The sequence below is a fragment of the Leiobunum rupestre genome, chromosome 1 (genome assembly GCF_980474605.1).
Source record: "Leiobunum rupestre chromosome 1, qqLeiRupe1.1.hap1, whole genome shotgun sequence".
In the NCBI taxonomy this organism is placed as follows: domain Eukaryota; kingdom Metazoa; phylum Arthropoda; class Arachnida; order Opiliones; family Sclerosomatidae; genus Leiobunum; species Leiobunum rupestre.
In genome coordinates, this window is record NC_143384.1 from 98,358,604 (window position 1) to 98,386,467 (window position 27,864).

The window sequence follows — 27,864 nt, forward strand, 5'->3', positions numbered from 1 at the left end:
AGCCGTGCGATATTTCCACGTCATACTATCACGTCGTACGCATTGTAACCCGGCCACCTGTTACTTGATCACGCACAAGCAACATTGCTTATGTGGTCGAAGGTGGTGCCTTGGGTATTAGCTCTATTTAAAAAAAAAGTAAATAAAATATTCTGCTTGCGCGTACGATAATGTAAGATAATTTTTTTAAATGGCTTAAAACCGATTAAAGGCCTAGTTTTACTTCGAATCCCGAAAAAAGGGTTCCAGCGAGTATGTGCTTACCCCTTCTGACACCTCTTTTCATATCCGCTGATCACTTACCATCCCTTGGGTCATTGGCGCTTTCCGCAAAACTCAAAAACAGGGACATTTTCCGCCTATTCATCTGACCTCTCTCAGTTCGCCGGACCATTATAGAATGTTGTCGTCTGATACGATTTTGAAAACTTGTAACGTCACAGCTGTAGTGTTAATAGTGGCCGCCATGACAGATACCGTTTTTTATCAATAGGCAAATTACAATGGTGACGTCGCAGGGTTTCAGACGACAACACTCTATAGTACTACTGCCTTCACGTTAGAGTCAGGTGTCACTGACTCATTTCTGTAGATTACATTCAGTAATGCCATAAGTCAATAATATAGTTCCATAAGTTTGTCACTTTGGGGATTATTTTACTGAGAGCTAGTAACGGAGTGACATCATCACAAGTAGAAAATCTCCCTCTAGCGAGGCGCTGTCAAAGGCTACCAGAGATTTTGGTATCGTGCCCCGCGTTCGACCACCTTCCGGTACTTCCTGGTGCCACGGAGGAGCCCAATCTCGTTATTCGATCCTTCTTGGGATTCCAATCAGTCGGTTGTGACATAGATTGGACACTAGTCAACAACGCCAAGGACATTCGCCTTTCGTGGAGTAATTTGAGAACTGACTAATCTCCCCTTACGGGCTGATTTATTCAAACTGTATGTGTACTGTAAACAGTCTCAATTATTGTTTCACTATTTTTTTTCCAGTAGTCGTATCTTTAAATTTATGATCTCAATATGTAACTGAGAGGTGCTGCCTCCTCCCTCATCCAAATGGGAACATTTTTTAATGCGGTTAAATAAATATTCATTCATTCACGATCGTGGGGTAATAGCATAAGTTAATGATACCTCATTAACTTATGGTAATAGTCTTAGTCGATATGACTAAGCATTTTCGGCGGTGTAATTTGACTGCCAGACACATTTTTCGAAAATATTTTTCCACGTTGATGTATGTTTGGGACGTTCCACTCTGAAAATATGGCCGACGTAATCCAAGATTTCCCGCCAAAAACTAAGCAAATTTTGGGAGAATAGTTGATTTTATAAAATAAAAGTGGTCTTGCCCAACTTGTTAAAATGTTGCTCTTACCTACTGCTGCATTCCTAGTGACTGTAGCACGCGCTCCTAGACTTGTAAAAGTAAGAGACTGTGACTAATTACTCGGGTTTGTGGACTATTTTGAGAAATAGCTGGGCCTTTGAGAGCGAAAACTGTCTTCATTTACTTTTCCTAAAAGTATGTGACAGCTAGGAGCAACAAACACAGCACCCCACACAAGGAGAACGCAACTCGTCAAAAGTCGTGGATTTTCTTGCGTACATTTTTCATTGGTTAGACGCTTTAGCGCCGGCTGCCGTCGGAAGGGGAAAATACGGAAATTGTCTTCCCCCTTTCCGTAAAACGATCAGCGTAAAGGTTCTTCCAATGAAATTTGTACACAACACTGCGTTAGCGTGTTTAAAGGCTAGCTGGGTTCTCCTGGTGTTTGTTGACAGAATTACGCTCGAAACTATACAACAATAGGTCTATTAAAACGGGAAATCACATGTAAAGTTTTTTCTACGTCACTAGTTATAGCAGGAAACTATAGAGGTATACACTTGGAATGTCTAAGGTTCCATTGGGACGGTGATACGAAAGCGCATCGAGAAAAAGGCGGGGCTTAACTACGTCAAGTGTAAGACGTAACGCGACATTTCAAATTCATTGGCTCGAGGTTTGACGCGAAAAGAATGCGTCATCATGGTAACAAATAGGCGATCTTCCCGCGCAAAAAAAGGCTTATAAAACAATGGATTTAAAAACCTCAATTTGTTATCGTACTTAATATGTTCTTCGCGAAAGATACGTAATTTCAGGTATTTGTATGGTTATAAAAGAGATAATCAGTTAAGCTAATAATATCATAACCATGACTAGGCTTAATGACGAGTTTTCGTCGAATGGGGGTAGCGAGGCGATAGAGTTTTTCTCGTGAGTTTTCCCGCTTTAAGACACGCCCGTTTCTACGAGCTTCATCACGGCCGTAAAAATCTTCCGCGGACATTCCAAGTGTATGCCTATATAGTTTTGTGGTTATACCTAGGAGGATGTATAGATCTATACCATGGAAGAAGTTCCTCCTAGGTTATACACTCTTTTATATCCTTATTTGTGAGAGCTGCCATTTTTTTTACAGGTCTGATTTAAAATAGTGCATGCAAGGCCGCTTCACGAGGTCAAGTGCACACGACGTCTCGAGCTGGCAGGCGCCCTTGCCTGTACTATTTTAAACTAGGCCTGTAATGAAATGGCCAACTTCGTAAAAGAGTGTACAGTTATTGAAGATAAAGAGCGCGCCGTCGAGTCGATAAAGATTTTGGAATTCGAAATTCACGTGCGAAACGCGCGTGCCCATGAAATACTAAAAAGCTTATGTTCGTGACGCGGATAAAAACATTTTTCACTTTAATGTTTTTATGGTTTTAATATATGGAAATAGCAATTAGTGCATCTTAAAATTCATTTTGCGCGTGAAATTACGAAGCCATGTTAGGGTATAAAAGCGGGTAAATATGCCTGCTATACCTCACAATGTAAAGCTAGGAACAACAAACACAGCACCCCACACAAGGAGAACGCAACTACATTTTTCATTGGCTAGACCCTTTAGCGCCTGCTGCCGTCGGAAGGGGAAAATTCGGAAATTGTCTTCCCCCCGCCCGTAAAACGTACAGCGTAAAGGCTCGTGACGCTCGTCCAATGAAATTCATACACAACCCTTCGTTAGCGTGTTTAAAGGCTAGTTGCATTCTCCTTGTGTTTGTTGCTCCTAAATGTAAAGGTACTGTCACGCCCAAAAACGTAATTTTGAAATCGGTCAATAGGCGCTTAAATATGTTTACCTACCTCCACTTTGGAAATACTTCGAAACTTTCCTCAGTCTTCAGGTGTACAAAATATTTACGAGTGACTACCCCCTCGATTTCTACTAAGCAAATCATTATGCAAACTTGGGGCAAATAGTAAAATAGAGATTTAAAATTAAAGGGAGAATGCATAGTTTTAAAAATTAGGGTCGTAATTTGGGGGGGGGGGGGGAGTAAATTAATTTCAAATCCTTTTACACAGTAAAATCTGCACAGGTGTAGGCGTAAAATATTTTCATAAGACTCTTGGCTCTGAAAGTAAATTAATAATAATCAGCTAGGCTAATACCCAAGGCACCACCCTAGGCCTAAGTCATCAAGCGACTTTTAAAGCGATTAATACAGGTGGCCGGGTTACATTGCGTAAGAGGGTGGTGGCAAGCCCTTCATGCCACGCGAGCCAACAGTTCCCTACACTAACTATTACCGTTCAACTCAACAAGTTTTTAAGGAAGGGGAAACCGAAGAGCTTGGGGAAAAACCCATTTAACCAGTGAGGTGAGAACTTGTAAACTCAACGCAGAAAAATGATGATGATTATCCATACCTCTACTTGGAATGCTTATCCTGGCGTATCGCGTATGGTAAGATCACTCTGACGGGTTTGACCCCGCCTACGAGATAAAATACCCCCTCTGCGCGCGCTCCCCTCTCACGTTGTTTTTGTTCAGTTAACATAGGGACGTATGGATTCCTAATCTAGGGTTTTCACCTATAGGAGCAACAAACACAACACCCCACACAAGGAGAACGCAACCCGTCAAAAGTCGTGGATTTTCTTGTGTACATTTTTCATTGGCTAGACGCTTTAGCGCCTGCTGCCGTCGGAAGGGGAAAATTCGGAAATTGTCTTTCCCCCCCGCCCGTAAAACGTTCAGCGTAAAGGCTCGTGACGCTCGTCCAATGAAATTCGTACACAACCCTTCGTTAGCGTGTTTAAAGGCTAGCTGCGTTCTCCTTGTGTTTGTTGCTCCTAGGTTTTCACTAAGGCAAAAACGCCACGACGTTGAACGTCGACGCGAAAAATTGCCGTTAGGTCTAATACAATATTTTTACGTTGACGCTCACCGCTGTGGCGTTTTTGCCCTAGTGAATTAGCTGGTTCCACACTCGACGGAAAATATGCCGGAAGGACGATAATAAACACCGAGCTGAAAATTGATTCCCATTCGATATACCGCTAACGTTCAACTTTACGCTGCTAATTTTCCGTCGAGTGTGAAAAGGCTGGTTTACACTAAGGCAAAACCACCGTGACGGCGGGCGCTAACTTTTGAAATCCTCGTTAGGCCTAATAGAAACTTTTTGCGTTCACGCCCCCCGTCACGACGGTTTTGCGCTAGTGAAAACCAACCCTTAGTCTATAGTCTGACGGGATTTTCTGGCCAATAGACATACGTCCTAAAACGCCTCACTCGGAGGCGCTGAAGTGGAGAAAATTTCAAATTTGGATGAAGTATTTAGAACCCCTCTCCCACTCCCTCTTTTTAATTCGCGACCATCTCTCATTCAATATTATACCATACTGACCCATTTTTGGGTCTTATGTCGCTATTGATAACAATGACAAATATAACACTCACTATTGTTTTAATCAAAAGCTTTTGTTCTAATGTTAATTTTCTGCCCGGACTTGGACCTGCAAATCGTTTGAGTAGTATATTTCACTTCGAACATATTTGGATAATATATAGGGGCTCTGTTCTGAACTAAATCTAGATTGACCAATAACTCTGATAATATTTGGTAATTGTCATACTTATTTTTATTATGTTACTTATGCATTTACGGTTAATTGAAAGTGAAATTTCCCTTACGATCATGCGTGGTTATTTTAATAGCGTAAGTCACGAAATCGGGCTTTTGAAAAGTGGTCAATATTTGGGCGTTCCGACGTCGTAGAGGTAGTAAATTTATCAGATAAGAGTCAGTTTGAAAACGATCTACCACTACGCTTATCTACATAAGTGTATAACACTCTACATAAGTGTGACACTTCCTATTCTTTACATGCAAAGGTTTCACAAGACAAACTACATTACGGGCGACACATATAGCCTTTGACAGCGTCTCGCTAGGGGGAGATTTTTTTATTGTGATGACGTCACTTCGCTAATAGCCCTCTCAGTAAAATATTCCCCAAAGTTACAAACTTATGGAACAATATTATAGACTTATGGTATTTACTATCTCTGATTTTGACACAATACTACCATTTCCAGATCATAATATTTTACAAACATTTGGCCGTTTACGACGTTGTAATTATCCTGCTATGAGAATATAGTGGTTTTTTTATCACTTATTACAGGGTTGCCACAGTTTTATCACAATCAAATTCCCTGACTTTTCCAGGTTTTCCCTGGCCATCTCCGGAGATTTTCCCTGACTTATTTTGTGCCAAGATTTTGTATTTTTAAACCTATATTTAATAGTAAAAGTTTCCTATTTGCAACCGAAATTAAATTCCCGGTATATGTTTCCGAAATATAGCCCAAAAGGCGGATTCGGTTCATTGGGACCTTTTGTTTTGTTTTTACTTTGCCCCGAGATATAGCAGGGTACGCAAAAAACGTTATACGTAAACAAAATTGCTACAGGTGTACTAACGGTAAGGTTAGGTTAGGTTAGGTTAGTCTCTCACTTCCCTAGGGTGGCGCGCTTTTATAAATATATTTATGCTTTGAACTTTTTATTTATATCAAGAATACAATAATTCGAACAATTCCACTTTTTAATGTGAATGGTGAAGTTTGTAGCAATTGCGTCGAGTAAGGCTAACGCGACTTCTACATTCGAATCCTCCTTTGTGAGCTATTTTCTCCATTTTAGCTAACTGGCTACAATAAGACTATCAACACTTATTTATATAAGAAGTAAACCTATTTAAAAAACGTCTCATAAAAACGAAATTTGATGTACTATAAAAAATAATATAAACGTGCAAAATTGGGCTGTAAACCGCACAATTAGGGTATTTTCGATCGATTGGGACTCAATGTTAAATCGTTTTCGAACGAATGGGATTTCGGTCGAATGGGACCAAAGCAAATTCCCTGACATTTCCCTGATTTTAAGACTAATTTTTAAAATTCCCTGATATTTATACCCATATTCCAAATCCCTGACTTTTCCAGGAATTCCAGGTTTTCCAGGTACTGTGGCAACCCTGTATTAGTTCATGCCGATGTGTACGATATAATATTGGGATTTGGGAACTGAAACTCTCCCTGATACGGGCGTGTCAAATATAACTAAAATATGGGTTAATATTTATAAAAATATGCCATTTTGCATTATTGAAAATTAATTTTACAAGCTACTAAATCGTTTCGAATAAATCAAAATGATATTTAGTCGAAAGTAAAATATTATGGCAACGCAAATGACCGCCATTTTTAGCGCTGCTAGGCAAAAACATTATCAGCTAGCAGTGTTGTCAGATTCACGTTATTTGGTTTGAAATATAAAGAAAATGGCCAACTTTCGTTTTCCCGTGAAATGTAGGAAATTTATATTTAGGTGCGTAGTATCGTCTAGGACTATCCGGAAAATTCGAAATGTTTCAACACTAATTGCTATAAGTTAGGTTTCACCATGGATTACTAGGGCAAAAACCCTACGACGCAAAAAATACCCGTTAGGCCTAATACAATATATTTGCATCGGTACTCGCGCGGTTTTGCCCGAGTTAAAACCGGCGTTTGATGAACGGTTTCATAAGTTACCATAATACCCGGGGCCCGGCCGCCCGGGGTATTTATCACCTGAATAAGGGGTGAAAAACCCAGACACTCCAGTTCTTTATTGTTACCCAGCGAGGGTAAAAGTATTGCAAATGATTTCAAAACATTTGTGTATCCACTACCGCATTTCATACTGTCCTACACTCTCGACGGGGAGTCCAAGCTTGGGTCTTTGGTCGGCGGATATGGAGAATGGGGGCTAAAGGGGAAAAACTTTCATAAAAACTTGTAGAGGTTAACGGTAATAGTGAGTGTAGGGAGCTGTTGGCTCGCGAGCCTCGCGTAGCCACCACCCTCCTACGCATTGTAACCCGGCCACCTGAATTAATGGCTTTAAAACTTAAAAGTCGCTTGATGACTTAGGCCTATGGTGGTGCCTTGGGTATTAGCCTATTCGCTAGCGAAACGGGTATAGGCGGCGCCACAGTCGCTACCCCTGCAGCTTGGTTTGTCTGCGTACTTTGTTGATCAAAACAAACGATTAATATGGCGGATTGTAGGCGCAGAGGTAGCATAAATTGCCTTTTTGTAGTAATACTGCCTTTAAAAATATTACAATTAGAGTAAATGGTGAGAAAAGAACGTTGGAGTTATCGTTTCACAATTTTCCGAAATGCAAAAATCTTTTTAATGTGTGGTTAACTAATATAAAATCAGGGAAGATGCCTAGTTAGTGGGCACAGATTTGCAGCGCCCATTTTAAAGATAAAGACTTTTTAGAAAGAAATGGTGAGACACAAATTTTACTTGTTATTACTGATTTTAAAGTTAATATTATTAAATATATATCATAATAACTGTCATTTAGATGAAGAGAATTCAAGAGACGCATGAAATGCAGTGCCATTCCAAGCAATAATTTACCATGTAGACTTATTACAAATCCAATGTAACTAAATAAAAAGAGAGGACCCTACGTTTTGTGAATCGTTTTAAAGGTGATCTGTTTTATTATATACTGCAAAATAAGGAAATGCTAATGAATTAAATTAATTTTAGGTCAAGCCGTTCGATTGTCATTATCGCTGGAAAATATTACATTTGAGGCCCACAAAATTATGCATTAAAAGGGCATATTTTTCTATTTTGTATTGGACCCCAATTTTCCTATCTTTGCCACCCTGATGGTTCGGTATGAATTTTCAAGTTGATTAATAACATTTCGAGCTATTGCCGCAGATCCCAATATGATTAAAAAATAATACAGTAAATTCAAATGGTTTTTATTTTTAATACTTATTTGCATATCTTAACATTTTATTCACTTCTATTGTAATTTCTAATTAAGTGGTTTCTTCAATGAATTTAATTGCTTTTAACTTTGAATTAATTCTATAATACATTTGTTTTTGCCTTTTTTGTTAACATGGCTTTGAGTAGAAAATTCATAACATAAATAGTTCAGTTCATTTGTTATCTACAAATACTAATTGGCCAAAATTTAAAATAGGAACTAATTTAACATATTAAAAATATAACTTTCCTTGACTAGAAGTGTAAATTTAATTATAAGTTTTCTTTAACTAAAATCTAAAATAAAAATTATATATTTGGACAACGTTTTTCTTCAAATATTGTCAGTCTCTCTTAATATCAATTAAAAATAGCCCTTGAGAGAATAGACAAAAAAATGAAAAGCCCTAGCTGAATTTTTCCATAGTAGCCTCTACAGTCGTTAGCCAGTATATTCCTTCCTTTCCAACTTCTTCCCTACAAATGGACTCTCCACAAATATTTCATCCCGACTAAAAGCTAGATATAAATTTTTGAGACTAACTAAGTGACCAAATAAGAGTACATAAACCTTTTTGAGCCAGCCAAATTTAACCCTCGCAACTCTAACCATTTTATTACCGTACAATACTGAAGGCACAGTTAGTTCTTTTCCTTCATTTTACCCCACTTCTAAAGTCAGAAAGTTGGGATAGCTCTCAGTATCTTTATATATAAAATAGACCAGCAATTTACTGCATGTTTGCAAAAGCCTGAATTTCTAGAATAATAAGTAAAACAGGTTACATTAAAGAATTGGGTTTTAATAAAAAATATATTTACCCACTATTGCATGAACAATGGACACTTTCAATGCTGTGTTTTCCATCACCAACTTCAAATTTTAACTTTTGTTTTAAGCATCCGCACACCTTATTCTATGGATCAAGAGTAGACTACTCTCCAATATACTTAAAAATTTCAAGCATGGAGCGATTCACTAATATACCAAATAAAATTATTTAAAATACATTATACATTATACAAAATGCTCAAGCTACTAGTCTATGAAATTAGAACAATCTGGGCTTGTTCTAATGTGAAGATAATAATAAATTTCCTACATACCTTTAAAACTTTCAAACTGATCCCGTGTATGAATTCTCCAAGGCCTACTCATAGTGTTATTAAACTCGAATATTTATACTTATATTTACGAATTCAATACCTATTGACAGTTCAAAATTAATAAATAAATGTCGTATATACACCTTTGTTAATACAAAACATTCGAACACGCTTTAAAAAATATGCTAAAATCGTTAGTAAAATGTTTTAATTGATGTTATAAAACGCGCATTTTCGCATAACGCCATTACCCGTATCACCCAAATATAGTTCTAGGCAGTGTGACTAGGTGGCGCAGCTGTAGTTTTCGGTGGCGAATAGCTGAATATTATTATTAAAGGCATTAAAAAGTCGCTAGATGACTTGGGCCTAAGGTTGTGCCTTGGGTATTAGCAAGTGTTTCACTTTGCGGCGAAAAAGGGTGTTTTCGGCGAAAACTGTCTTGGTGAGCACCAGAAATTTAAAAAGCGGCGAAAACTATTGAAAACGGCGAAATTTGCGACGAAAATATTTTTCTATATTTGCAGTAAGAAAAACTAAAAAATCATCGTCTCTGTAGTCTCCTACTGTGCCCCCAATAGCAACCCATTCCATTTTTTGACAAAGATAAACTTTATCTAAAATGCTTTTTTTATTTAAAAAACAAATAGTTATCTTTTGTAAAAAATAAATATATTGCCTAAATCTAAGACTGGAAATAAAGAGAAGAAATATATGCAGTAACACCATAAGTCTATAATATTGTTCCATAAGTTTGTCACTTTGGGGAATATTTTACTGAGAGCTATAGTAACGGAGTGACGTCATCACAAGAAGAAAATCTCCCCCTAGCGAGGCGCTGTCAAAGGCTACGTGTGACGCGTTAGCGAGCGGACGGCGACGAAGCCCGTAATGCAGTCTGTCTCGCGAATAGCTCTCAGTAAAACTTTTGCATGTGAAGAATAGGAAGTGTCACACTTATGTTACGGTATTATACACTTATGGTAACACTAAAGGAAAATAAGGTAAATCTATGGGGAAAACGGCGGCGAAAATCGACTATAGGACCGGCGAAAACTAGTAAAATTTCCCCGAAAATAGGCGAAAATCTCGACCGCAGAGTGGAAACACTGATTAGCTTAGCTGATTATTATTATTATTATTAAATTCCATTGGAAGCACCCCATTGCTTCAACATGAGGGCCACGAGAGCCTGCAGGGATAGCCATCGGGTCTGACATGGTCTCAAGAGTTTATGAGGTTCCACATTTACAAATTCTTGGAACTGTTTAAAATCTTTTAAACGTTAATTTTTACAGGCCGTTGGTTCATCAACGAAATTAAATTCAGAGTCATTGATTTTCTTTGCCGTTGTTTCAATTTCCGCTGCGTAGTCGCTGGGATTTGGTTTACTTTTTTTAATTCAAAACCGATACATAATGGATTTTCGACATTTAAACAATTTTAACTGCGAATTATAAATGAATTTATATTGTGAGAAAATGGGAATCTGAATAGAGTAGTATCGCTCTGTAGCTTTGGGCTATGGCCAGTGGCGTAGATAAGGCCCCCGCAGACCCCGCAGTGCGGGGGGGGGCCCTAATTTCATATCAAAGTATATACTAGATACCGGATAAAATTCCGAATATTGTTTTGCGGGGGGGGGGGGGGGGCTCGCGGGTCTTAGCTACGCCACTGGCTATGGCTGCCATTTTGAGGGCAGTTTTTTTATCTATAGGAAAAAGCATGGGTGACGTCGACATACGTCACGGCGATATTACTCTATAGACAAGCTAAGGAATAAGACTTAAGAACTCAAAATGTTTCAGTTTTATCTCGGTCTGTAGGCTATAGTGGACAAAACTAACAATCTCTAAATGATAAGTACAGTACATAGTAAGTTGTCCGGTCAAAGTTCCCGACCCCCCTAAAAAAGACCAATCCCAAGTATCTTGTGTTCGGATTCTGGGAAAAACTCGGAAAGAGGCAATAAAATAATTTAAAAAAACACAAAAGGGAAAACCCGCGATTGCACGAGAAAATATTGATACATTGCAGTTTCCAAATTCGAATGCATGTCGGCGTTAAAAGCTCACTCCTAGCGATGGTCACCGCGCTTTCCTGACCCTGGACATGTCAAAAGATTGAATCTGGCTTTGTAACTGCTGTCAACGATAACAATGCCCTTGAAAACAGCGTGAATGTCGTTTGCAATAGAGGGTCATACGAGAGGAATTCGGAGAAAGCAAGCTGCTTTGGTGGTGAAATTAGACCACATACTATTTATACAGTTTCAACGAACTCCAAACAGGGGCGAAGCAATAGGGGGGCAGCCGCCCTCACCAACTTTTTTCCCGTGTTGGAAAACTAACCATTTCAATCTTAAAGTATCTATATACATTTTGGTTTAGTGTTCGGCAGTCGATTAATTTTTATCCATGAATAAAATAAGCTCGGCTATATTTAAATAATATTTATATATATAACCAATAGTTGAATAAAAATTGTAAAATGTTTAAATAATCGAAGGTGAATAAACCTATTATTTAAATAAAACAAACGATTATTTAAATAAATACCAGTTTTATTCAAATTAATTCTTGGTTGCGTAAAAAACATAATTAAATAAGTTCAAATGATATTCGTTTTACCAACGTTTTTTTAAATAAATCGGAAAATTTTAGGATAATGAATAAACAATTCCGAACACTATTTTGGTTCATTTATGTGTCACTTCTCCAGATGCATTGGTCCCAAAATCCCAATATATTATATTTCGCCTTTTTTCAACTCTATTCCATGGACTAATTAATTAATTAGTCCATGTCTATTCTATCCTGACTAAATTCAAAAACGCTGTTTTTTATTTAGGGTACGTCAACGGAAAAACCCGATGGATTTGATATTTTCCACCGATGAGCTTTTTCGTCATAATGACGTCGTAAGTTGCTGAACGCTTTTATTCAGTCATCGTTGTTTTTTAAAATGCCGTAGCTTTTATGGTAGTTTTACGTCAGAAATGACGTCAGTCATCGGAAAAACCGACTTTTCCAGCCGATAACTTCGGTGAGTAACCGATGACTATCGTGACGTCAAAACCGGAAACGCGACAAAGCGTACAGTAGGAAACCGATGTCAACGATTAGTAGCTGAACGTACCCTCAATTTCCATAAACAAAGTAGTGCCATCGTTGAAACTGTTTTTGGTCGTATCTATACGATCGCTAAGCAAAGTAATTTTGAGCCCATTAGCAGTGCCGGATTAAGACCCTTGGGGGCCTCTAGGCACTAGGCTATCGTTGGCCCCTTTAATACAAGTAGAGGACTCACGGATGGAGTAAGAGGGTAGCTAAGCAAACCAACTTTTTCTAGAGTTGACACAATGACCATTTTGAAAATGGGAAATGGTTTTTTTCCATGGGCGCCCGCAGAGGTGGGCAAACGGGGAAATTGCTCCACCACCCCTTTCTTTAGCCATACCTCTTTTTTCTGTCGAACTTTTTGGGGAGTGCAGTGACGAAGAAGAGTGATCCAGTTACTTGAAATGTGTGTTACATCAATTTCGGGAAACTTATATCCCTATTCCTACTAAGCTTTAGCTATAGCTCGTTCATTTATCGGATCGTTGTATGTGTAAAGGTTGTATATTTCATCGGGCGAGTTCGCTATATGACTTGAAATAATTTCTGCCGGCGTCCATGCTCTCAGTAGCGTAGGGGGTGGACTTGCCCCTTGGTTAACCCATCTGGCTATGCCACTGCATGCTCCTCTCTATTTGAACTTTGTTTGAACCCAAAAACCAACCTTTTTCTATTTGACTAGGCAAAACCCTAACTTTTCGCCCTACCCCTCTTAAGACGAAGCACTTAATTACATACGTTCCTGAATTCCATAAGTGACAATTCACAACGTAACTTAAACCAAAAAAATAAATAAAAATGCCATAGCACCCACTTAAAGGAAGTAATAACTGGACCATGATTATCCAAATTATAGTTAGACTTTTCATATTTGTTTAATGCTGGGAAAATGTTGTCAATTCAAATCCCAACGATGTTTATATAAAAACTATGCTGGGGCCAAACAAAGTGAACAAGGGTGGGGCAACCCCTTCTATGCTGAGCGGCCTGACACGGAGTCACAGAGTGGACAAGAGATTGGTTATGCAAGGTTACAAGGTAGTCGTTTTGGTACGGTTCTACCTCTATAGATCACCGTAAAACGAAATAGAGGCTACGCGGCAGTGGCGGACTGGGTCTAAAAATGTGGACTGCCAGGGGTCAAAGGGGGCCCACCCAAAACCAGAGGCGTAGACAGGGGGGGGAGACACCCTCCGAAAAAGGAACATTCCCCCCTGAAATATTGTTTTATGTTAATAATTTTTTCGCTTTAATTATTTTTACTCAATTGTGTGCGAACTACGCTACTGCCGAAAACTAGAAGGATAAATGCTATAATATTTTTAATTAAATAAAGGAATACCACTGGGCATGCCTCAGGCTGGAATCAAACCAGCGACCTGTGGGTTGCGGTCCCAACGCCTCTTCCTTTTGGACTACTAAGCCCACAATATAGGTGTTCCCTTGTCTCGCGTAAAATATATCCCGATTTTTTATTAAGCCATAGCATTTTATATATCACCTAGTTGTAACAGTTCCTTTCAATTGGAATACTCTTTGAAACGGCAACTCATAGGTCGCTGGTTCGTCGCCATTTATAAAAGAAATCTTTTAGCTATATAATGTTTTTAATAATTACAGATAACATATTAAAGGCAATATACAGTCGATACTAAATGTAAACATAATTATACATATTGTTATTTTTAGTTTATATTTTAGACAAATGCCGAAATTTTACTTATTAACCGGTTGTTTAAAAGCATGTTTCATGTTCCACTATATTTTGAGTAATCGTTGGAATACACTAGATGACTGTGCGAATCTGTCCATAATTGCTTTTACATCCAATTCATCTAACAATTCCTTTTCAATTCAGCAATAATTTTAATACGTCGAAGTTCGAAGCAAAAGAAAGCAATTCCAACATAACTTCATCTTTACTGATTCGTGGAGAAAGCTTAACTCCATCCAAGGCGTCATCTTCGAGGCCCTTCTCTGTAATATTTTTAAAATTTGCTGTGTCCAAGCAAGATAAATCTTTATACAACTTTTTGTGTTGTAAAAAACGTGAATCTAGTGACTGGACAATGCGGTCCATTATTAGGTTAAACACATTTACTCTTAAATCAGCGGGACCCTGCCAAATATAAGACGTAACTTAGTACTGTTCAACTACGTAGTTTCTTTCGTCGGGTACTCGGGCTTAGCCAAACTTTTAAAAATGTGTTAAAAATGGTTAAAATTGTTTTGAAAATGAATCCACGCTGAACCGCCAGCGCCTCGGCACCCCGACGATGTCATTGGAACGTTTTTTATAAATAAAATATTAATTTATTCAGTAAAAATATAATTTAATATTGAAGGTTTTGGAACTTCTATTATATTTTGAAGCTACTATAATGTTGACATATTGTTGAAGGTTTAAGGTGTCCCACTGACCAAATTTATCATGGGGCCCACCTGCCATCGGTTAGGCCCAGTCTATGGCCAGTCCGCCACTGCTACGCGGTACCTTATCTCGACTTACTCGAATTCGTTTTTTAGTGTTTTTCGGAATAGTATTTCATATTTCATTTATATTATAAATATTAAAAAAAGAATCAATATAGTTTCAAAGTTATTGATTGTTTTCATTTTGAAAAAACATGCCGTAAAACTGTTATTAAATTTAAATAAGCTTAATGTTTTTTTTCAAATAATTTATTCTTTGAACTAGCGTATTGACGTGGGATCTTTCGGGGCCCGCTGACCCTCGGGGGCCCCTAGGCACGTGCCTAGTGTGCCTAATTCTTAATCCGGCACTGCCCATTAGATAGATGTAGGTCTACCGTGTACGGCTACTTCGACTACATAAAAAAGACACACGATCATACGAGAGACTCAATTCAATGGCTTGAAATGGGTTTAAGACTAGCTATTACAACAATAGAAATATTACTGAATTGAAAGTAGTCGCACGGAATAGAATAGAATAGAAATCCTATGAGCTTTTTATTATAATTGTTTTAGTCTCGTCTAAGCACTTTTTATTTCTTCGGGTACCCCGGTTTAGCGCAAAAATACCCAGTGAATGTTCCATCTACTACTCGCCAAAACGAAACGTCAAACTCTCTTGCGTTGCATTTTTAAACCATGGGCGTTAAAATTTAATTTACACCAAATATTTCCCGTAATCCATTAGATTTTTTTTAGTGAAATTATCAAATCAAAGCCATTTACTATGAATTTAATTAGACAGTTGTTAGTTAAAAATATATTCCATGAATTGGCAATTTTTAGGCTTTGAGTTGGCATAAATTGATCTCGCCCCCAAATACCTTCCTACGTTCCTGACTCCAAAACATTAAAACGTACTAAATATATGCCAAAAAATTTCAAAACGTATTTTCGTATCATCAATTTTCCAAACGTACTAAATACGATTAAATAAATCCAAAACGTATTTTCATTTCATAAATTCTCCAAACGTACTAAATACGATTAAATAAATCCAAAACGTATTTTCATTTCATCAATTTTCCAAACGTACTAAATACGATTAAATAAATCTAAAACGTATTTTCGTAATAATAATTTGAATACGTATTAAAAAAGAACAACACGTCGCAGAGGTAGCGTTTATCAAGGTTTTTTGAGAATACACGATCCTATTGGTGGATCCTTTTGTGACGTCGAAAGGGGGAGGGTAGCCACGCGATGGGGAGCCGGCTCGCCACCCGCCAGTGAATCCAAGACCAGCCCAGCCGTGAAATACAGCTGCCAGAGAAACATTTATTTAGTTTTAAAAAAGTCATCCACGACACGAGTCGCGGAGCGCGAGTCCCGATTTTAAAACTTTTCCCGTTTTAAATTTTTAATAGTTCTTTTCGTTTTAAGAAATTAAATACACAATTATTTCCTCGCAAAATGGGCGAAAAGGAGTCCAAAGATTCGGTTAATCCTTGGGTACAGTTGGTCACTAATATGATTTTGCTCATTTTAAAATGGCTCGAAAGTATCGTTATGGCTTTCGTCCCGAATAGACTCATTTCTAAAGACGTGACTGGAAAAATTGTGCTCATCACGGGTGGTGGAAGGTAAATATTGGAAGTTTTTTCATTTAAACGTGTCTATGGAAATTTATCGTGTTTTTGGCTTGATCTTCCCTTAGTAGAATTTTGGCTATTTCGACAAATTATTTTGTAATTCAAATTTAGACATTTCCAACGTATCTGAAAATTTTGCTTTTAACGTAGTTGACTTATGTAAATCCAATGTTATCATTTAGGCCACGTATAAAAGTTACCTTATGTATGAGTTAGTTTTTTTTAATTCGACGTCACGTTATCAACGATTACCAGTACTTTATTTTTCAATTACAATTTGAAATCAAATTCAAATAGCCATCTGGCTATTTGAATTCCATTTTAATTGGTTTTTGATTCTACGCTCAATTTGGTCAGAGTTTCGCGTTTTAATTTTATCATCGAAGACCTATTGGTCAGAGTATTTTTATCATTACTTAAAATTTGTTACGGTTTATCTTTTTTGCCTCCTTTTTTATTATGGACGTTTCTACTAATTTAACTGCATTATAGTCCATAGGTGGTTTTTATTAACCTTCTTTTTGAGGTAGAGAATTGGTATTGACTTTTTATGTAACCATGGCAACGTATTCGTCGCCTTTTCTCGTGATAAGGTTCAGGTTTTTAAATAAAGATAAAAAAATTATCACAAGAATTATAATGACAATCAAAACCTTAGGTAAACTACCGAAATAACTAATTTTGCCTATTTTGAATTATCGCAGCGGTATTGGTCAACTAGTGTCCGTTCGTTTCGCCAAACGTGGAGCCGTCGTGGTCATCTGGGACTTGAACGATCAAGGAATGGACGAAACTTGTCGTCTGGTCAAACAAGAAGGCGGTGAATGTCACAAATACGTTTGCGACGTCAGTAAACGCGCCACCGTGTACGCCGTGGCTAAATTGGTCAAGGAGCAAGTCGGCGTCGTGGACATCTTGATTAACAACGCCGGAATCGTCAACGGCAAGAAATTTTTGGATATTCCCGACGAAAAAATCGAACTTACTTTCGCGGTCAACACCCTGGCCGCGTGCTGGACGGTCAAGGCGTTCCTACCGGACATGATCGCTAGAGACAGCGGCCATTTGGTGTACGTGTCCAGCATGGCTGGTTTGTCTGGCTCCACTCATTTGACCGACTACTGCGCCACCAAATACGCCATCTTGGGTTTCGAAGAATCGCTGAGGTTGGAACTGAGGTCCAGCGGTGTCCAAGGAGTCAGGAGCACGTGCGTTTGCCCCTATTTCACGAACACGGGACTCTTCGATGGCGTTAGCACCGCCATTTTGCCCCTGTTGAAACCGTCCTACGTCGCTGACTGTATCGTCAACGGCGTCGTGACCAACCAAGAATTCGTCCTAGTTCCCTGGGCCATGCTGATCTTGTTCGTCATCAAGTCGATGATCCCGATCAGCGCCTCTTACTACTTGTACGACGCCGTGGGCGGAAGGACCTTCATGGACAAATTCACCGGTCGTACCTCGAACGGTACCACCAACGGTGTCCACGAAAAGACCAAATCGGACACTGTCCTCAATGACAATGGTATTCTTAGGGAGAGAATTTCCAACGAAAAGACCAAATCGGACACTGTCCTCAATGACAATGGTATTCTTAGGGAGAGAATTTCCAATGTTACTTAAGTACCGGAACATTTTATCATTGTTTTTTTAAATATCGTTTAATTTTTTCTTCGATTTCATCATAAAAAGAGTCATTTTAAAATTCATCCATGATAAGCTCTAAGTGATATCTGAAAATTTTTGGAATTCGCAATAAGATAATTTTCATTTGTTTCTCGACGTTCAAATGTTTGGAAATTTTTTTCATAATTTGTGGCCTTAGCTGACGTGATTTCGTCTGCCATAATGCTGTTTAGTTCCTCCAGATCTACGTAGATGGCAGATTTAATTAATCGTCAAGTTTTTTCGACGATTCTCTTGACGTTCGTATATAGTGCCTTTTCAACCTTTTTTTTTTAAACTTTATCAAATTTTTAAAAAAATTGTAAGAATGTTTTTATAAGCCACAATTTTTTATTCACGCAAAATAAATCAAATGTTAAAGTTTCTTTTAGAAATTTTTTTTTACGTTAAGCCTACGATGTTGTTAAAAATGCTACCCTACAATTTGCGGCGCTTTCGACTGGGGGCTACCATTTTTATTATTTTCCCCGTTACGACCTAAAGTGTACTTTCCCTAATTTTGATCCTTTAAAGCTTTTAACTACTACTAGTAGTTCGCCCATGAGTAGATACTGTATGGAAAACAGCTTTTCATCAACAGGGCTACCAGAAAATTTTACGCCGCAAAAGGTCCAGGACTACGAAGGAGCACAGGTTTGAACACGAAACTCTACTCATTTATGGGTAATTTTTTTTAAACAAACCATTGTATTCAATGAAATTGTTGTGTTAATATTTCACTGATAATATTTTCCAACATATACCTGGGCTATATACAAGAAATCGACCTTCTGATTCTACATTTGGAAAATTATCCAATTAAATGGTGCTTAACCATTTTTAAAATATATTTACTTTCTTCCTGGTAAATAATTTAAGAAAATAGACTTTTTAAAATTTAATTATGAACGAACTTAATTTATTAATTACTTTTTGACCTAAAATCTGTTTTGTAATACACTAATGTCTTTGTGGTTTTTCTGAATCTTTCTTTTTCGGGGAAATCAAGCTTTTTTTTTTAAATTAACTAGGAAGAAATACCGAATCCCAAACTGGAATACTCGGAAATATTATGCGTAATCTCGTTAGTACAGTGCTCTCGTATCTGGACACCGTTGTCTAGGCAACGGTAAGGTTTGAACTTGGAAAATAAATGGCGTTGCAAAGTACGCACTGATGCGTTATAACGAATTTTGCCATGTAGTTTACTTTTTTTAACTTCTTTAAAGACGTTTAATTCCTAAAATTTACGACAAAAACGGTGAGAGCACATTTAATTGATTTAATTAGTTTTAATAAACTAGTTGTTTCGTCTCAATGGAAAAGGTGAAGCCTAACATTTTGAAAAACCCCGGTTAGGTCCGTATCAGCAAAGATAATATAGAACTCCGTACCCTAGATTCGGATTCTGAGAGCTTTCTGATAGACGCTTTTATAACGAAGCGTTTACCCACTTACCGCACGTGACCTCCGAAAAATCGGCCTCCATCGGTCGCTGCCATAGGGTGCGTTCAGTAACAGTGATCGGACCTGCAGCGGTATCTGAACCGTTGCATATGCTAGATTTTAAAATGTTGCATTTGTTGAGGGTTACTGAACGCTTGGAGGTCAAATAGTTAAAATGTACCCCACCTTGTATAATAGCGTACCCAAGGAAGCAATTGACTTTTTATTCGAAATATTTCGAACGAATTAAACGCTAGATTTCAAATCGTCAAGCTGATATTTTATTATTATTACAATAAATTATAATTATTAGTTTTCAAAATATAACGCTACCTTAGTTTAAAAAATTAATTTTCGGAACGAATTTGTAAAAATAGCATTTTGTATAATTAATAACTTTAAAACTATATCTACAATATATTACGTATTTTCACACGATTCCGTGCTCCTTTAAGCACAATATTGTATTTACGAAACATTTAAAAAGCAAAAAATTATATTTTATACCTTATACCCCTTTCGTAGGAGCAACAAATACAGTGTTTGTTGCTCCTAGATTGCACGTTCATTATGTTAAAATAGATAGTACCAGTACATTAATTTTTGTGCAAAAACTAATTTTTATAAATTAAAACCATTTAAAAGTTGTCGAAACTAAATTAAATAAACAGTATTTCACACAAAATTCCAATTTGTAGTTTTCAGGCGTAAAATAATATTTTGACTCTAGTATGATAATTTGAGTTTCAGGAACTGGCAACGCTGTACGCGAGGGTTAGGTATAGAGATATTTCATGTCGTCTGCTTTCCCTAGCTTTGGCTGCAGTGTAATGGTCGCCATTCTGAGCGGGTTTCTCAATACGAAAAAGCATTGGTGACGTAGACCCCTATACAAGTGAAATATCTCTATAGAGTCTTCGCAGTTATAAATTCATTTTCGGTTTAGATATGAATTACGAGATGGAACTAAATAATTTCGAAATATAATTTATTATTATAAGAGGTACCCCCTAGTGGCGCACTGCCACTTCCTCAATTTTTTTCATAAATTAGACCAAAAAACCTAGTTGACATACTTGTGAATACAGCATGTTCATGTCATTAAAACCACATTTGAATAATTAGGACAAGCATTTACATAGTGATATAACTTGTACGAATATAAATATTCCTATAAAATACTCTCGTTCTATGCACGTTTTTGCATCTTTATTTTCCTTTATATTAAAATTAATAACATAAGTAACATAAGACCGGAAAGTATAACAATTGACAATTAGCAAAAGTTAAAACCAGACTGATTTTCAGAGTTTAAGTTCAGCACCGAGACCCCTAAATATACTCAGGGTTGGTACAGGTCAGGGAATTTGGAAGTATAGGCCTACAAAGTCAGGGAATTTAAACAATTCGCGACCGAAAACTATCGCTACTCCCCCTTAGGTTCACCATTGAAACCTAGATAGGGCATAGGTAGCGGCTAAAGCAGACGCTATTAGTTTTTCCTCATCGGAAATTTGACTTTAAAAATAATGATACACGCATTTTAGCATCATTTGCTTGAATTTTGGTAAGTTTATTTAAGAAAACACATTCTTATGACTATTTAATTTGTCTGTAGCTGACGCTAGATCTTAGGTGCAGGCTCGGAGAAGCTTAGCGCCGTTACGTCACCTAGACTAGGTTACGAATAATTTGACAATGACCATATAAATCATTACTGAGGTCAAATCTCGGGGGGGGGGGGGGGGGGGGGGGGGGTGCCAATGCCTTGATACTAAAAATCGTTAATTTTAGTAATATACCGAAATTGGCTTTATTTTTTGAAATTATGAATCTCGACTTCGTTGAAAACAGAGTATTTTATAAAAAATACAGGAAAGCGATGTTATATGATATTAATTGGTTGTTGTGCAATCGATTTCTTTTGGGTCGTTGGGGTTGGGGATGCTCAAGTATTCATTTGGGGGCGCTGAGCATCTCCTGGCGCTCCCCGTATACGGGCCTGAAAGATTAATAACTGATAGAAGTAAAATATAAAGTTCCTAAACGATAAATTATTGCCTTAAAAAAGTCAGGAATATTTATAAAAGGGGTCAGGAAATTTGACAAAATATATTACTATCAAGGACAATAACATAGTACTCAGACTAAGCGAGGGTGTTAGTGTCGAGAAAAATGATCAGTAATAAAATTAGCATTAAAAAAATAAGAACTGTCAGACTTATTATTATTATGTTACTTATAATAATAATAATATTAATATTATTTTAGCGATATCAAAAAACATGTTGAGGAAACTTCGTAACACGAATACTGTGGTAGTAAATTGTACATATTAGGCAGAATTATTCTTTGGTCCTCTATAATTTCTGGTACTTATTATGCATATTGTGTATAGTTTGATTTGAAATGAGGAATAAGACCTTCTTAGAAACCTAAGGATAAATATTTCGGATTTGCGTGTAGCCTAGACCTCATTGCTTTGGACATTTATTTCGTAAAATGACAGAGCTGTCAATTTAAATACATGTGTTCAATTTAAAATAACCTTGAACGCTGAAATTCCTCATTGTTTGGGGCTTGGCTTGGTTGTAGCAAAATCTTTTTTGGTAGGGAAGACAAGCACAAACTTTTTGTCAACTCGATTTTAAAAACCATTTAAATAACCCTAGCTATTTCTTTCAATTTAATTTGGGCATATTCCAACTCTTATCTCTCTCTAGCTTGTGTTGAAGCATCCAACAATTCTTTTTCTATATTTGTGTACTAAAATCTTTTTGTACTACCTCAGTTTGGGTGCTACAATCAACATATTCTGGCTGAACTTGGGTGGGGTTATTTATGTAAATACGTTGAGAAGTTTGATTAGAGAGGATAGTTCTTTTAAAATTTTGGCCTTTTGGTATTGAAATATTACTGTTTTGGGGAGGGGAACCAAATAAATTGATACCATAAAACCAGGAGCTAGCTGCTTCTGTGATAGACGACGAAGAATGGTATTTTTCGGTTAAGATAGAATCAGTTTCATTCCAGTTAAATGAATTTTTGGATTTGTCCCAAAGAGAGAGAGAATGGTCTCCGGAAATTGATGAAGTAGCTTTATTAGTAGTTTTTACTATTGGTGAAGAACTAAGATCTATGACAAAAGAGTTATTTCATTTCATTTTAAAATTAATAAATTTAATTACCATTTTCTAATGTTGAGGAGTACTCCCTGAGAAGCTCTTGTACTGCGGATGTGACCTTGTGACTTTGTTTCTTAGATACAGGCGTTACACGTTGAAGTTGAGAACGCTTTATTCTTCTTTCGTGTCTTTTAATTTTTGGATGACCATCCATACAATTGGAAGTGGGTCCACTGTCACCCAAACACAAATTTGGTAACCAATCTGGATTAGTTTTATCATACAGCCTTGAGGGTTTACCTAAAAATAATGATTGTTCATAAGCGTTGCTAGGGTATTTAAAATATTCAATAGAAAATAGCTTACCTGAGTAAAAATGTCGGGAACATATTTTCACTTTGTTAATATCATTGAAGGCGCTAAGCCTTAGCTTTTTTAACCATAGCCTTCGCCTTTCATATGATATTTCTTTCGTTTTTAAATCTTGGTGTTTTATAATGCATGGTATTTTATAAAAACCGATAGAATCCCGAATTTCTGCGCCTTTTTTTTCACCCTCGCAATTAATAACATAACACCGACGATGTTTACTCATTTTAAAAAGTGAATGTCAAGTTGTTGTCAACTAAATTCCGCACAAAATGGCGAGACAACAAGTCATATTTTATAAATTGTCTAGACACTGCCTTCTATGCAGCATTGAAGCATTGAGTTTGGAATTTAGAGGTCCAATCAAAACGTCGGGTTTCAGTATTTCGCGAAACAAGTTTTTAAAAAATAAGAATACTGCCGTCTGCTCCCAAATGACGAGAAAACTTTATCATTCTAGTATTCTACCCGTGGCGCCGTCAATCTCTCAATGGTTCGTTCAAATAAGACGCGTTTTCCGGCAATAATAATAATAATGGATGGCGCCACGAGTCATATGATAACGTTTTCTCGTCATTTTAGAGGAGACGGCACATTCGTAATTTTCAAAAACTTGTTTGGCGGGGAGCAGATTTGATTGGATATCTAAATTAATATTCCCAACTCAATGCATTGAAGCAGATAAAAACGAGCGTGGCGTAGAACGCCAATAGTTTATAGCATGGTATACATAGCGAAAGGGTTGGCCGCTATTGCGCGAGTGTCAAAGTTGGCCGTGACCGAGCTAGCACCTATAATCTTGGAGGAATAAAACAAGTATACAGGAGTTGCGGAGAGCTGCGAAATCGATTTCGTCAGTGACAGTGAACTCGCGCGAGACGGAGGGGTTCAAACGCGACTAGCGCCAACTGCATACGGAATTTTGCAACTATTATCGTTTTATATCATTGTTTTCGCGTCGTCTGGTTTGTTTTATTCCTCCAAACAAATACGAGTCATTTTGGAAAAAGGCGCAAAGAATTTAGAAATGTTTCAAAACAAACCAGACGACGTGAAAACAATGCTATAAAATGATAATAGTTGCAAAATTCCGTATGCAGTTGGCGCTAGTCGCGTTTGAACCCCTCCGTCTCGCTCGAGTTCACGGTCACTGACGTAACCGATTTCGCAGCTCTCCGCAACTCCTGTATACTTGTTTTATTCCTCCAAGCTATAATCTGGCGTCTGCTACAGACAAATTAAAAAGTCATAAGATCGGTTTTTCTATGAACTTATCAAAATATAAGCAAACGATGCAAAAATTATATTAAAATGCAAGTATCATTTATAAAGTCAAATTTACCAATAACGATGAGGATAAACTAATAGCGTCTGCTTTAGCCGCTACCCGGCCATCTGAACTCTTGGAGCTGCGCCTGACGTAACGAATAGTTTTCGGTCAACTGACAGACTGACAGCAGGCTCTTGGGCTGACAGTTAGATATATCTAAAGGCGCTACTGCCATCTGTTGATCATAAACTTAAAACTACAATTTGATTAACAATATAAAATTCTTCAATTTTAGTTTTATATTCTTTAATTATAATGTGAAAATGTATATTTTCATAAGTTTAACCGTTTCTAATAAATTAAAAAATTAAAAATTGGGGTTGCTAATAATTTCGGTAGATGGCACAGCTAAGTAGTTCCCGTTTCTCATAATTTTAATAAGCACATTTAGCGCCAAATTTGCTTTTTCTTTGGTTGTAAATCTAACTTTCTTTACAAAGTATTACGAAATATGTTTTTCAAATAAGTAAATTACCCATAAAATAATATTAAAACTGGTTACTGAATCACCTAATCTCGTTATGACTTTACCAAACTACACCGTTTAAACTGAACAATCAGCTCATAGGAGTATCTAATTGAATCGTATTTTATTCCTTGTAAAGTTTTCCTCGTTTTATACGTTAGACTTTCCGCTTTAACCATTTCAAAAATTCTAGTTTCCACAATGATTCATACAAAAGTGGGTCAGAAAGCTCGGTCCAGGTAACGAGGAAAATTTGACTTTTATGGCCTCCGGAAAATGGTCCTACTTTCAATTTCGTAGGAATCTCTTTGTCAAAACGTCTCGCGTAGTCGCGTTTATTTCAACCAAGGCCTAGTTCTTCTTTCGCGCACTCCTTCATTACGAAAAATAAATTTTAAAATGGGTAAATTAGCGTACAGAATTACCAAGAAATTTGTAAAAATGTTTGGAGAGTTATTAGTGTATTTTGTGAACTATTTCGTCCCCTATCGGTTCCGTAAAGTGAAGGATTTGTCGAACGACGTAGCACTAATCAGCGGCGGTTCTCAAGGACTTGGACAAAAGATAGCGATGCGTTTGGCATTGCAATGCTCTACCATAGTCATTTGGGATAACGAGCAAGATGCTTTGGATAAAACGGTACAAATGGTCAAAGACGCGTCCGGCGACAAGGAGGTCAAAGTTCGTAGCTATCTAGTGGACGTCAGCGACCGCGAATCGGTCTACCGGACCGCCGTCAAGGTCAAAAAGGACGTGGGGTCGGTGAGCCTTCTCGTAAATTGCACCGATATCGTCAATGGGAAACGATTCATGGAATTGGAAGACGAATTAATATTAAAGTCTTTCAACACGAACGCCCTGTCGCAAGTATGGGTCATCAAAGCTTTTCTACCGGACATGATGGAGAAGGGTAAAGGCCATTTGGTCAGCGTGCCCTGCATGAGCGGACTACTGGGATCGGCCAATTTGACGGACTACACGGCGGCCAAACACGCCGTGACCGGTCTCTTGGAGTCTCTGAGATTGGAGTTGGCCGTCGAAAAGTACAAGAATATCAAGACGACGCTAGTATTTCCCTATTCCACTAACAACGCCGTTCTGAAGCGACTCTACAACGGACTGGTGTCGCGTTTGGATGACTTTCGAATGGCCGACGAAGTCATCGAAGCGGTGAAGAGAGAGGACATGGTTCATTACGTTCCCGAAATGCTCAGCATCTTGTTCATGTTCAAGACTTTCGTTTCGGGACGCACTGTTTTGGCCGCACAGAGGTTAATGAACGGAGACAGCGCTAACGTTACCGTCGCGAAGAAAGATGGCGCCTCTAGATCCGCTCGCGTCAGCCCCGATAGAGAGCGCGAGGATCGTATTTTCGAGAATATGCATTAGATTTACTTTATTTTCTGCTTTTGTAAATAATATTTTATATTATCACAAGGATATTTACTGACAAATAAAGTGTACTTTTTCACCAATGTAAATATAGTTTATTTGTTTAATACGTAGTGCATAATATTCCCGCTAATACCAGTGGCGTTGTCCGCGTATCACCGCCGTAATACGGGTTTTTTTGGCTTCGATTCATATTTTATCACGCTCCTTTATCTAAACGAGAGAAACCCGTTTTATAATATTTCGCGTTGCATTTTATGTAATATTCGAAGCAGTAACGCGTTTGTTCGAACTATTGACAAAATGTCTAAAGTAAACTACGCTTTATGTCTGAAATACATGGTTCTTTTCCTGTTCGAAATGTTGAAAACCGCGTATTGGTCGTTGATACCGGCGTCATATCGTAAACCGAAAAATTTGGAAAATCAGCTAGTTTTGGTAACAGGCTCGGCTGGAGGTTTGGGACGATGTTTGGCTTTAAAATTCGCCCAACTCGGTTGTAGAATAATACTAGTGGACAATGACGCTTCCGCTTTGGCCGATACCCGGGCATTCTTAGAGGAGAGATACGGGACTGACCGAGTTAGCTGTTACGTTTGCGACGTATCGGACCGGGCGGCCGTTTATGAGGTTGCCCGGAAGGTCAAGGAACAACTGGGCGTCGTATCCGTCCTGGTCAACAATGCCGGGATCGTCAACGGAAAGTACTTCCTCGATTTAAGCGAAACGGAAATAGAGAAGGTCATCGGGGTCAACTTGATGTCCGCTTATTGGACCACCAAAGCCTTCCTACCGGACATGATCGAACGGCGTCGAGGTCATTTGGTCTACGTCAGCAGCGGAATCGCCCTGGCCGGCGCACCCACTCTCAGTGACTATGGATCGTCCAAATGGGGTGTTACGGGTTTCGTCGAGAGTTTACGTCAGGAGGGCATCGTGCGAGGCTGGGCCGGCGTGGAGTTCACCACGGTGTTCCCGTCTCTCATAAAGACGGGTTTGTACAATCCGGATAATTACGACGGCCTGATTGGTCCGATGGACCCGCATTACGTAGCGGGTGAAATCGTACTCGGGGTTCTGATTGGAAAACAGAGTATTTACGTACCTGGCGTTCTGTGGCTGTTTACTGTGTTGAAACCCTTTGTGAGCTCGAAAGCCACGGTTCAGATGCAACTATTCACAACTGGACCGGCCTTTTTCGACGACAAGATTCCTTTTAAGACCACTAATGATTTGAATCAGTAATATCTTAAATAATTATATAGATTGAAAAACTGATAACGAAGTGTAAAATTTACTAACTACTAAACCGTTGTCACGAAGTTAAAGTAAGGGGTTATTTTGTCAGACTTAATACAGTAGCGCCATCTAGGTTATTTAGTTTGAGTAAAGATAGCCTTAACTTTAAATTTATTTTTACTAAAATTATTATACAAGTAATTAAATGTGATTAAATTATTTTATTTTATTACCCATAAAAATTAAGTTTTTGCGTGTCGGGTCGGGCTGGGCTTTTTTTTCGTTGAAAGAAATCTGGACCGGGTCGGGAAGTTTTGGCCCGACCCTACCCTATAAAAGTCTTCGTTAAGGAA

General features: G+C 37.9%; 4 protein-coding genes and 1 long non-coding RNA gene across 6 annotated transcripts; 3 read left to right on the forward strand and 2 right to left on the reverse strand.

Moving 5' to 3' along the window:
• Positions 1-8,538: 8,538 nt before the first annotated feature.
• LOC149969114 (uncharacterized) lies at positions 8,539-9,605 on the reverse strand. 2 transcript variants are annotated; one of them, XR_016480761.1, is made up of 4 exons: positions 9,294-9,605; positions 9,009-9,103; positions 8,797-8,946; positions 8,539-8,705 (listed from the first exon to the last, which is right to left on the reverse strand). It is a non-coding gene; the product is annotated as an uncharacterized LOC149969114 (long non-coding RNA). The 2 variants fall into 2 exon arrangements; XR_016480760.1 differs by having other exon boundaries at positions 9,009-9,165.
• A 6,582-nt stretch (positions 9,606-16,187) lies between these two features.
• LOC149969115 (epidermal retinol dehydrogenase 2-like) lies at positions 16,188-18,498 on the forward strand. Its single transcript, XM_090155418.1, has 2 exons — positions 16,188-16,470; positions 17,184-18,498. Exons 1-2 carry the CDS (start codon positions 16,301-16,303, stop codon positions 18,100-18,102), a joined length of 1,089 nt encoding a protein of 362 aa, XP_090011544.1. The 5' UTR covers positions 16,188-16,300; the 3' UTR covers positions 18,103-18,498.
• A 3,268-nt stretch (positions 18,499-21,766) lies between these two features.
• LOC149969116 (uncharacterized) lies at positions 21,767-23,335 on the reverse strand. Its single transcript, XM_090174289.1, has 3 exons — positions 23,082-23,335; positions 22,779-23,015; positions 21,767-22,726 (listed from the first exon to the last, which is right to left on the reverse strand). The coding sequence occupies exons 1-3, from the start codon at positions 23,308-23,310 to the stop codon at positions 22,344-22,346; spliced, it is 849 nt and encodes a 282-aa protein (XP_090030415.1). The 5' UTR covers positions 23,311-23,335; the 3' UTR covers positions 21,767-22,343.
• Positions 23,336-25,279: 1,944 nt separating this feature from the next.
• Positions 25,280-26,269, forward strand: LOC149969117 (epidermal retinol dehydrogenase 2-like). The gene has a single exon (XM_090170367.1). It carries the CDS (start codon positions 25,280-25,282, stop codon positions 26,267-26,269), a length of 990 nt encoding a protein of 329 aa, XP_090026493.1.
• Positions 26,270-26,575: 306 nt separating this feature from the next.
• Positions 26,576-27,517, forward strand: LOC149969118 (epidermal retinol dehydrogenase 2-like). The gene has a single exon (XM_090170369.1). The coding sequence runs from the start codon at positions 26,576-26,578 to the stop codon at positions 27,515-27,517; it is 942 nt and encodes a 313-aa protein (XP_090026495.1).
• Positions 27,518-27,864: the final 347 nt, after the last annotated feature.

Bases quoted from the DNA above. Each gene is read 5' to 3' on its own strand.
- LOC149969115 (XM_090155418.1), top strand. From the start codon at position 16,301: ATGGGCGAAAAGGAGTCCAAAGATTCGGTTAATCCTTGGGTACAGTTG. The intron at 16,471-17,183 runs GTAAATATTGGA...GAATTATCGCAG, and splicing joins CTCATCACGGGTGGTGGAAG to CGGTATTGGTCAACTAGTGT.
- LOC149969116 (XM_090174289.1), bottom strand. From the start codon at position 23,310: ATGAGTAAACATCGTCGGTGTTATGTTATTAATTGCGAGGGTGAAAAA. The intron at 23,016-23,081 runs GTAAGCTATTTT...CATTATTTTTAG, and splicing joins TTCCCGACATTTTTACTCAG to GTAAACCCTCAAGGCTGTAT. The intron at 22,727-22,778 runs GTAATTAAATTT...CTTTTGTCATAG, and splicing joins CTCCTCAACATTAGAAAATG to ATCTTAGTTCTTCACCAATA.
- LOC149969117 (XM_090170367.1), top strand. From the start codon at position 25,280: ATGGGTAAATTAGCGTACAGAATTACCAAGAAATTTGTAAAAATGTTT.
- LOC149969118 (XM_090170369.1), top strand. From the start codon at position 26,576: ATGTCTAAAGTAAACTACGCTTTATGTCTGAAATACATGGTTCTTTTC.